The sequence below is a fragment of the Leiobunum rupestre genome, chromosome 2 (assembly GCF_980474605.1).
Source record: "Leiobunum rupestre chromosome 2, qqLeiRupe1.1.hap1, whole genome shotgun sequence".
Classification (NCBI taxonomy): Eukaryota; Metazoa; Arthropoda; class Arachnida; order Opiliones; family Sclerosomatidae; genus Leiobunum; species Leiobunum rupestre.
The window spans coordinates 75,052,747-75,064,396 of record NC_143385.1 but is presented as its reverse complement, the minus strand read 5'-3'; the positions used below and the strand labels follow the sequence as shown (position 1 = coordinate 75,064,396).

Genomic DNA, 11,650 nt, shown 5'->3' with positions numbered 1-11,650 from the left:
AATAACATTTAAATGATAAAACCGTGATTAAAATAATGTTCTCAATAAGTTTATGTTACCCAAGTTCTAGTATAACTTATTTGTTCTGAACGGTATTGCTGCAGCAACGCCAGGAAGGATCAATATTATATTTATTTGAAAATTTTAAGTTTATTAAATCCTTAAACCCTTGGATTCACAAAAAATGTTATACATGTATATGATTGTTGTTTGTTTCAAAGTGAAAAAAATACTTCGGTTATTGTGTCACTGAGTTTTTGGATTTTTCACATTTTCATTATTCATTAGAAAACAATGAATTATTTGATTACTAATTAAAACAGAAAATATTTATTTTTAAAATGAAATAAATCTGAAAATTTCAGTTAGAGAATTTCCTGTGACAAAGATTTATCCCGAAAATTTTACATTACATACTTTATAATACTTTTGAGCATTTTTAAAATCCCATAAAGAACCAGTTTTTATATGATACAAGTTTTGGGCTGCACATAAATTATTTATTATATTATATATTATATAGACGTATGTTTCATGTTGAGAAACCACCAAGATTCTGCTAACACGACCAAATAAGAAGTCAACAATCCAGTAAAATAATACGTGCTTAATATCAGCATTTCTTGAACTTCCCAAATATAATCCACTTTGTCGGGATGATTCCACGTGGCTCTGGACCACTGCCACATGGTTTTAATTGTATTGATATGAAAGCATTTGGTTTCGAATGTGTGATACAACCTGCAACCAAATGTTAAAAAATAAGGGAATTGATTAACCTAAAAAATAACTTTACTAAAAATCTTATATTTAATGTACAAAACGTTTTAGGAATATCGCCATGCTATACCTATTTTTTAAGAAATGTTATTTTCATTTTTAAGGAATGAGTATAAATTTGAGTCGCTGTGTCGGTTTGATGAAATAATTCTTACCTTATATTAATCGAATCCATGCACGATTTTGAAACATTTCGCCCAAAAGGAATAGACAACATGGTTTCAACGTACATTTCGTTGCTGACGTAAATCTGATCTTTGCCCAAATTTAAATCTTGAAAGTACGTCCATATATCTCTTGCAAACGGATAGGTTATGAAGTACACATATTCGATTTCTTTTATTAATTCCGATATTCGACCTAATATTAAATCAGTCATATTGTACATTCCTCCCCTCAACTCTGCTCTCTTAAATAGTTCCCTCCATATTGGAATTGTCGAACCCTATTAAGAAAAAATATTTATATGATATAACTGTTAGTAGCTTAAAAAATCGCGACGTCGACCTATGTCCTACTATTATAACACCATATTTCTTGTTTTTTATAATTATTTTACCTTTTGTATATAAGCACAATGTAATATTTGTTTTGTTGGTTAGAAAATTCAATTACGTGTAAATATAAAAAATTAACTAGGCTAACACCAAAGGCACCAGAATAGGCCTAAATAAGCTAGCAACCTTTAATGCTATTAACCCAGTTCAAAATGCTACTATTCCTAATTTCCTATACACCCAAAATAATTTTACCTGGACCCACTACCAAAGACTAGATTACCTTTATTTTTAATTTGTTTGAAACTAATGTTTAGGCAATCGATCGAAACGCTAAAAGAGTAAGTCGGTTATTCGCTATCCGAACAGAACACCGTGATCCGGGCTGTTTGAGATTTCAACCACCATCGAGATGTCGATCTCAGGTTCCATCCACATGGAAGAAACTGTACTGGCCTTGTTTATTGCTTACCCTCGACGTAGTTTAAGGAGAGCAGTGATAAAAAGGGACTTCGTCTAGAAAACCCTGCGAAACCACAACAAAGGATAAAAAACTAATAATTGATTAAAATATAATATAATATAATGTAATGTAATATATAATATAATATAATATAATATAATATAAGATAATATAAGATAATATAATATGTATATAATATATAATATGTAATATAATATAATATATAACGCAACGCAACGTAACAAAACGTAATGTATTGTAATATGATAAAAATAACTTCCAGCTCTTACTTATATTTAACGGAAACTCGAGCCCTACACGCTTACCTCGAGTTTTATAAATCTGTTGGTAAGACAGGGTACAAGAATGCGAAAATGAGAGCAACATTAAGTTTGGTATGAAGAACAGGGTTGGTTAAATTGCATTTTGAGTTTCTAGGAAACTATTTTGCATTTTTTTTTTGCATGTTGTTGATTTGATATGTGAAAACACATTTTTGCTTTTTTAAATTTTTTTACTCTGGAATCATCATCGCAGCTCTTGTAGAGCAAGTCCATCTGCTTTTTACTCCCAAGTAATCATTGACGGCGATAGTCAGTTACTTACTTACTAAGAAGCAGACGAACATTCGTACAACGCCACCGCTTTATTTCCCACGTTGGCGGCAAGGGTGCTTTTGAAATATCGACGTAATTATTAAAATCAATAAGTAATAATAATTAATTAATAGTTAATTAATTATTTTTAATTAATATTTACAAACTTACTTTGGTAACTAATTAATAATTAAATATCACAGTTAGTGGTAGAAGTAAACAGTGCATTTGTAAACACATTTTGCATTTTTAAAAAATCAAAGTGGAAAAAAGTCCGCTTTAGCCCTCAGATTGGTCGCCCACCTCATTAGGTCCTCTTCCCGCCTCTCGAATTACTTCTATATATATTTAGTCTAAACTATTTATCTCTCCTTTGGTCGTTGGTTCTGTTTTACCATACTTTTTATCTACGGCTAAATTTTACAGCAGTGTTAGCTCTTCTTTTGCATTTGGTAAATTATAAAGGGATTAAGTTTTAAAAATTAACACTAAAGTAGGACAGATTTTAGTAAGGTAACAGTGTTCTTTGATACAAACCAATAATAATTCAAAGAAAGGACCTGACTCTTAGAGTCCTTTAGATAACCAAAAGTAAATGTTATGTACTGACCTTGTGGTTAATAATCGGGGAATTTGTATCTAGTGACTCTGCCAGCTATAGCTGACCCCAAAAATAATGTTTAACCAGACTAAACTAAATAACATTATACCCGGCGCTGACTTATAGAATTTAAGTGAGTAACGTGAATAAAGGAAAAGCAACTATAAATTTTCTACCCGAACATATCCCAAGACTTTTTAAATATCTTGAAACGTAGGCTTAAGAACATACGAAATCATTCTTTACACGAAATGAAGAATTGAAAAAACACCGATAAGCCCCATTTTTCAAGTTTTTAAAGCTATTTTTATTGATCCGCTTTTCTAGCCTCCTCTATGTATACCACCTTAACTTGGTTTGCCCCCTCGCTGAAGGCGTCATTGAAATGGTCTGTTTTTGGATCGAGCAGCTGTGTGGTCACAAGCAGAATGCTTGTGACAATTGGTTCCTCGTCTAAAATCAAAATCAGAACTATTGTAATTTAACCTGCATTTCCAGGGCCGGCTCAAGACATTTTTCTCATCCGGGCAAGGGGGAATTTTGGCGCCCCTCTTATTTTGAGACTAAATAAAACTACCCCCCCCCGTAAAAACATTACCATGTCCATGTTCTAAATTTACCGTTTTCATAACAATAAATAATCCCTATAATAACTTTCTAAATACTTTGTGTAAACATATTTAATACCTTCTTTCTGGTACATGGAGCTTGAAACACTAGGTAAGGTGTAGTGTTCGTACGGGGCCAAAATAAAGTCGGGGTCGGGGTCGGGGATGGAAAATTCTTTGTACTTATTAAGAATAGAAAAATTATAAAAATACCGAAATTTTACTGTTTAAAATTAGATAGTGTATCTTGTGTAAGCCAGCTTCTGAGCCTAGGGACTATTAGTAATAGCCTTATTCGATAGCTACGCCGCAAAATTTTCGTTTTGAAAACGAAAACATTTGAGAGAGTTGGCCGTTTCGATCTATCGAAATCTGGCAGCCTTGCCTGCCTTCCGGCCTGTATCTCCATACCCAAAATGGCCGACGATTACGCCGCCGAAAATATTTTACAAAACTGATCGGCGGCATTTTTGACCGTTATTTTGTATTATCGACTAAGACTATAGTAAAAATAGAGAAGATAGGTAGATTTTAAAATAGAGGTCTATAGCTTAGGCATTGTAATTGTTTAAATAAGTTGTTTTATAAATTCACAAGTTATTTACAAACATTGTAACTCCACACTCCTTAGCTGAGACTGAGAGAGCCCGAAACAACGGCAATTATGAAACTAAAACTTAAAATCGACTCAAGTCCGAATCAAGCGTTAAGCGAGAACCACGTCAGCGGCATCAGCCGAAGGTCATTCGGATCATTCTATTGTTGCCCATGAAACCTATCTATTTTATATTTTTAGGATTTAACGGGGTGCGTCGGCGCGAAAATTTAAAATTACACTATGAAAACATAACCCCGAAAAGTGGAAAACCCCGACTTGATTTGCGACAGTCGAGGTCGGGGTCGGGGTCGGGGACAAAAGTCGGGGATCCCCGACTTTCGGGGTCGGGGTCGGGGTCGGGGTCCCCGTACGAACACTAGGTAAGGTGGCAAGACTAGTATACCTTAAGTTCATTAATAATAATGTCCATACTGAATAGTATCATGGTTAATATATGTGAAATAAAAGAATTAAGTTTACGAAGAACCCGCGAGTTAAATATAAAAATAATGGATATTTTTATTTTAACTCACGGGTTGTTCTTAGTAAACTTAATTATTTTATTCCTTACATTAATTGCTTTAACAACTTGATTAAAACATTTTTTGCGGGATTTTTTAAGGCCTACACCATATGTAACAGAATAACTCATAAGTATGCCATAAAAGCATTTTCGTTAATGAAACCTTATTCACGGGATATGACGTTAATTACGTCACTTACAATTCCGTGACGAAATAAGCGTCATCAACTTTACTGATGGAAACGGAAATTAGTGAGAATTCCTCGCGCGTTTCTGGCTTTGCCCATGTCAAGTTTAGCTCGTGCCTCGCGATTACATGATTTCATTTCCATGGTAACCTTTTCAATAGCGCAAGGATTATAAGCATTTTTGAATTTTAGGGTTCGCTTTATATATGTTCCGCGTGAAACAAGGTCTCATTGAATTTTTTTCAATGGAAATGTTATACAGAGGCATACTTATGAGTAATTATGTTACATATGCCTACACTTATGAACATTTTTAAAGCTGTCGCTTGCTTTTCTGCTTCAATGACTTCTCTTCATTTCCTTTTTTTATATAAAGAACCAGAATGCTTCTTTTTCTCGGACATCTTAATTCAATTCACGTGACTCTAATTAATATCTATCTAACTAAAACTAATAAATGGCTTTCTGCGCGTGCGCGTAAAATAGAAGAGACTACTGTAACCACGGACACACGACAGAGTAAATCGTACCGATAGACTGCTTTGGAACTAGCCATCGAAAACAATTTAAATGTATTTTAGAATATTAAATGCAGGTTCATAATAGCCTGAGAAACAAATAGAATTCTTGAAGATGGCTAGTTTATTTATCATAAAGCTGGATAAACGACAACGAAATAGCAAGCAAGTACATTTAAGTACTGTATTACTTTGGGCTTCCTTCTATTCTTGTGGCCCTAAATGGGTGTGCAATAACTGGTGACTTTACCGGGGAGTTGGGGTCCGGCTCTTGTAACCCATAAGGGCGGTGGCGCACTGGGAGATGTTAGCTCTGATCAAATGGTCCTACCTCCACTTCCGACTTTGGTCAGGTTTGGGCTGGAAACTGAGCTTCGGCTCAGGCTAACGGAGAGGGCCCGTGCAAACTGGCCACCTCGGCGGATTGGGTAGCCTGCTGTGGGGTGGCGGGCCTCCGTATGAGGCTCGGTATGAGGGCACGGGGTCCTGTTTCCCGGCTTTTTGGAGCACACCGGGATCTACGGTGCCAGCTGTGCCGGGCTATGTGGACCGCTGTGTTCCCATCGTTCCACTTTAGAGCTCTCTCCAAAGGGTATGACTCTTTACCTACGTAGGTAGGGTGTCGGCTGGAGTTGCTACAGCATCCACTCTTAATCCCACCGCTGTGTGTGAAGTAAGAATTGATCCACCCACTGCTGCACCTTTTGCTGGGTTTAGTGGTTTGCGTCAAAGGTGCGACCATCAGTAGTAGGGTACTACTACCTATGCTGGATTTGTCACCTGTCCGGGCTTGGGGACGTTGGCGTAGGGCACTATGATGATAGGCCCCCGGTGGTATGGCCCATGTTGCTAGGTACACCGGGCTAAACATTCTGGCACACTTCTATTCTTGTAGTATCGCCCAACTACTTTTTCTTCTTAATATTATATACCCTGGTTTATAATGAAAATACCAGGATAATGCTTCATCCGTCAGAAATATGCACCGTAATTTTATGGTTTATTTACTATTGTAAAATAAATAGTCGCAAAAAAACGCTCATCGACGATGTTGGACATTTTGGTTGGGAAAACGATTTGTATTTCTAATTAGCTGAAGATTTTTCAAATTATGTTATGCTTTCATTAAAAATTTTATAAACAAATCCAATTTTTGGTAAACCTAAAAGGCGCACAACACAATTTCGGCGCCCCTCTCAAACCGGCGCCCTGGGCAGTTGCCCAGGTTGCCCGGCCCTTGAGCCGCCCCTGTGCATTTCAATCAAATGACTTTTACCAAGGAATATGTAAATATTGCAAAACTTTTTCCCAAAACCTTAAATAAACTTAAACACATTGTGATCGGCCGCGTTAATATATATCGGGAACCAAACCCAAATCCGTCCTCGTATTCACAAGAATACGGCGAAACCAGCATTTTCCCATAAAGACATGTTAATATAATATATAATAGCATATTTTAAAAAAATGTTTTTAATTTTTTAATATTTAACAAGTCTTAAAGCCAAACGTTTTCATTTAGTACTGCGGCTTATTAAAGCACCCTTGATCTCAAATAATAAGAAGTGTTTTTTCATAAACGTTATTTATTTGCATACTTTTAATTAATTAAACTAGAAAGCGTTTTTGCTTGTGTATAATAACGGCGAAATTATTTGAAAAAACTACTATTACACAATAAAATGTTTTTATTTTTACGCACGACATGTTTCGACACGCGCTCGCGTCCTCATCAGGTGCTAAAATGATTTTTACACACGAGCCATCGAGCTGCCACTAAAAACACGAGACAATATTCTTAGCATATACAATCTAAATAATTTTTAACAAAGAAAAAACTCGGGCCTTCCTCCCTATTAATCGCTAAATTATGTTTCCTTAGTTTCTCGATTTCTAACGGCTCGCGAATATTTAATTCCGTTGGAATTTTAATTTCTGCTAGAAGTTCTACCTTGTTGAAATCGTAGCTACCTTTACATTCTACGACGTGAGCGTAGATTGCTTTATGGCTTCTCTTCAGACGAACGTCGGCTTTGTGTTCTTTCACTCTGAATTTCAAATTTCGTTTTGTTTGACCAACATACGCCATTTTGCAACTACATTGAATTCTGTAAATTCCACTTTTTTGATCAGGTTCTAATTGATCTTTTCGCGAAGGAAGACACTTTTCCATTTTCATGTAGGGAGTGGAGATCGGAACGGAATCAACATTGGAAAAATAGTTTCCAATTTTTTGAGTTAAAGGGCAATAAGGTAACAACACCCAGGGTTTTTTCTTTAGATCAGGTTCTAGTTTGGTTCCGTTCAGAGTTTGTTTTTTGCTCGTTATTTTGTCAATCAAGCGATTTATTTTGGTCAGAGTAAAACCCCTATCTAACGCCACTTGTCGGATAAAATTTAGCTCATCATTGCGTTCCGCTCTTCACTCCCTACATGAAAATGGAAAAGTGTCTTCCTTCGCGAAAAGATAAATTAGAACCTGATCAAAAAAGTGGAATTTACAGAATTCAATGTAGTTGCAAAATGGCGTATGTTGGTCAAACAAAACGAAATTTGAAATTCAGAGTGAAAGAACACAAAGCCGACGTTCGTCTGAAGAGAAGCCATAAAGCAATCTACGCTCACGTCGTAGAATGTAAAGGTAGCTACGATTTCAACAAGGTAGAACTTCTAGCAGAAATAGATCTTAAAAGAAATTGATTTGAAAAAATTCAACGGTTATATTGTGTAAATTGGCGCGTGCTTGCTCGGAGGGGATAATCTTATTGGCTAAGACAAATGCGGATAAATATTAGTAAGACCACGTGATTCTATTTTATTATCAGAATAAATAATTACACGTGCTACGAAAAAATGGGCGATATCATCGAGTATCACGCGTTTTTAATTTAAAAACCCTTCCTTTCGACGGTTTTTATTTTGGAGCGAATAATTTCTTTTAGCGTCTATTAAAATTCCAACGGAATTAAATATTCGCGAGTCGTTAGAAATCGAGAAACTAAGGAAACATAATTTAGCGATTAATAGGGAGGAAGGCCCGAGTTTTTTCTTTGTTAAAAATTATTTAGATTGTATATGCTAAGAATATTGTCTCGTGTTTTTAGTGGCAGCTCGATGGCTCGTGTATAAAAATCATTTTAGCACCTGATGATGACGCGACCGCGTGTCGAAACATGTCGTGCGTAAAAATAAAAACATTTTATTGTGTAATAGTAGTTTTTTCAAATAATTTCGCCTGCATACTTTTAGTTTTGTTTACGCTCACATTTCTTTCCGTGTACTCCATCTAACCTTTAAGGTACAAACCAGGTCTACTCTGCTTGAAAGTGTAAAAATATGAAATAGGGCAGCGCTATATTTCTACCCTCCGTTGTCAGTCTACCCAAGTTTGACTCTTGATTTTTAATTCGATAAGAATTAGGTTTACTTAAAAATTGATGATAAACTTAATTAATTTAATTGATCGATGTAAATCGAAACATACTTGTAACGCAATCGTAAAGTAATGCCCTTTCCTTAACAGAGGAATCGCATTCGGGTTTCTTATAGCATCCTCCATTGAGTCAATTGCGTCGAAAGTGACGGGGATATTTGCTTTTTGATAGCACATCAGAGTATTCGTCACGAACAAACAAATATAAAGCCAGGAAATGAACGTCATTGCCACCCATTGATTCGTTGCTTTCATTGTAGAGCCTACAAATTTATGAACAATATTTCATTTAAGAAATTAAAAGGCCTTGATTTTGGTTTAATTAAAACTAGATGCATGAACGACTATTTATAACATTTTAGCTCTTAATCTCAATTTACCTATGAAATATTTGAAATGTCATATATAATTTAAAATGCAATTGTCAACTTTTATTTCATGGAGTTGTCTATCGCCTAAATAAAGAGAATGGAAGCCGGAAATAATATGACTTCTGTCAGATATTAAATGTCAATTTTTACCATTTTGATATTCGTATAATTTAACTTAACTTCATGTAAAGATTGGTTATAAGATTCCCAGTTGAGATTATCATTTTCGATTATTAATTTAGCGTACCGCAAATTGTTATGGTAAAAATAATAATAATAATAATAATACAGACATAAATAGCAACCACCCAGTATAATTAATCAAAAACCGTGTCATTTAGCCTAATCAGGGAAATAATGTTTCCTAACCAAAATGTCACTTTAAAAAAATTATAAAGCTTTATTGATCACCCTATTATTTAGGAACAATATTCCAATCACCTAGTGCGTTAACTTTGTAAGCACCATATAACAACCTAAAAGGAATTTTTACCTCATCTAACAATAGGCCCTAATAAATAATCCGAAATATCAATTGAACTGTATAAAACAATGAAGAGAGGGGAGAGGGGGGCAGAGTAACAATTAGCGGGGATTGGTGTACATAGCAACAAGACCTTCACACCAATTACAGGGAGAAAAATTACCCAGCAAAAAAAAACAAAAACCAAACGCGCTTAAAGAGAAACACCTCAGATATATACAAAAAGAGCAATAATTAAGGCGGAAAAGCTTGACGAAGAAGTTGAAAAGTGTCCCAAATCACATCTAGCCAACTCGCCTTCTCCTTAGCCTAACGCTTGAAGAGTAAAATAAGGCAAAGACAGCATCGGCTACAATGTACGTGAAACTAGTACACACAAATTTCTAAGGGAGTTTGTGTTATGTGTTTCAAAGCTTTTTTAGAAGAAACTTGTAAAAGGAATATAGGAACAAAGAAGGAATTTTCGAAACTCAGTAGCCAGAATCATTGCTAGTGGGCGACAATGGCGACTTCTACGTTTGACCGCGAAACCAAGTGTAAAATTATCCCTTACTGTTTTTTACCTCTGTTGAAAATGGAAGGCAGAAGTTTCATCATTCCGACTATTGTTGAGTACAATAATTTAGTAAATGAATATGATTTGGGAGCGCCATCTTGATGTGACAGCAAATAAGAAATTAGGACGAAAAACGCAAACATAAGAAATCCAGCCTAGATAGAAAAAATAATTTACCTTTGACGAAATTAAATAATTGACTAAATGATTTAAATTTAAGTGTTATTCTTACATTATTACTGATTTGAAACAATTGAGAAGTTAGTTTGTTTGAAAGACGTTTCGGCTCGGCCGAAACTAAACGAACACCTTCAGGTAAAAATCCAACCGAAAACTGAACGTCATAGAAATTATCGTGCGTTATGCGCGTTTTCGAAATCACCACTTCGCTATTCTAAAATTATTAAAGAATAAATATTAAAGAAAACCATAATATAAGATTAAATATAAATTTACCCAAAATATTTAATACAAATAAACTTTAAATTTTTTCTAGTTTGATACTGGTTAGCGTGGGAAAGTTCTATCCCCCTTCAGTTGGTAATCAAAATCTCTAGAATTTAAAATCGTAGCAGAATTTAATTTAAATTTTAAAAATGTTATCCTTCGTTCACTACAATTTTAGGTAGTACGCATGGAGTGTTTAATTTTGTTATCATTCTTAATTTTCGGAATTCAAGCTTCTACCTTTGTAAATAAATTTAATTGAAAGAATTACAAAAATTAAATTATAATACCAATCAATAGCTTTATTTTATTTTACTTTACTCCTTAAGCTTAGTTATTTATTCAACATGCCAGTAACTTATCGTCTTTGAACTAGCAAAATAACTAAAATTATTAATTTTTGGGTTCTTTGCTGTACAGTGGGATAACAGTGTCTTCAGGGGCGTAGGAACCAGGGGGGCAAGGGGGACAATGCCCCTCCCTAGAATTTTACTGGGAGGGGCAACTAATGTTATTGCCCCTCCAACTTTTTGGTCAGTTGAAATCTACGCAAGGCTCAAATGATCATTTTAAAAGCATATAAAGCTTATAGAACCTCAACTGTGTTTAAATTTCAGTCTTTTCCCGCCAATGTATATAGTAGAAAAATTTACAAATGCATTCGGAGAAGCTACACTACATTAAAAATTCAAAACCATTCTCCAGACCCCTTTTGGTTTCACTTTGCCCCCTCCAACTTCTGAAACGTTCCTACGCCCCTGAGTGTCTTAGAAACAGTTTACAAATAACGTACTGCATCAATCCATTAATTAGATTCTTCCCTCTGATGCCATTAAAGAAAATTAATTAATAAATCCTTACAAGAGATATGACGAAAATTACGTCACTTCAAATGAAAACCACATCCTTAGCTTTCGAGATAAGAAACAGAAGTTAATTGGATTTTTCAAACACGTGTTTGACCTTTAATATATTTTGTTCGTTCCT

The 11,650-nt window shown here is 34.9% G+C and overlaps 1 protein-coding gene across 1 annotated transcript; it reads right to left on the bottom strand.

Moving 5' to 3' along the window:
* Window positions 1–491: 491 nt before the first annotated feature.
* LOC149959020 (uncharacterized) lies at window positions 492–10,277 on the bottom strand. Its single transcript, XM_090165120.1, has 4 exons — window positions 10,224–10,277; window positions 8,857–9,068; window positions 936–1,225; window positions 492–741 (listed from the first exon to the last, which is right to left on the bottom strand). The coding sequence occupies exons 1-4, from the start codon at window positions 10,255–10,257 to the stop codon at window positions 516–518; spliced, it is 762 nt and encodes a 253-aa protein (XP_090021246.1). The 5' UTR covers window positions 10,258–10,277; the 3' UTR covers window positions 492–515.
* Window positions 10,278–11,650: the final 1,373 nt, after the last annotated feature.

Excerpts from the sequence above, each read along its gene's own strand:
- LOC149959020 (XM_090165120.1), bottom strand. The coding sequence starts at position 10,257 with ATGATGAAACTTCTGCCTTCCATTTTCAACAGAG. Across the intron at positions 1,226-8,856 it reads ACTTTACGATTGCGTTACAA|GGTTCGACAATTCCAATATG; the intron begins GTATGTTTCGAT and ends TTTTCTTAATAG. Across the intron at positions 742-935 it reads ATGGATTCGATTAATATAAG|GTTGTATCACACATTCGAAA; the intron begins GTAAGAATTATT and ends ATTTGGTTGCAG.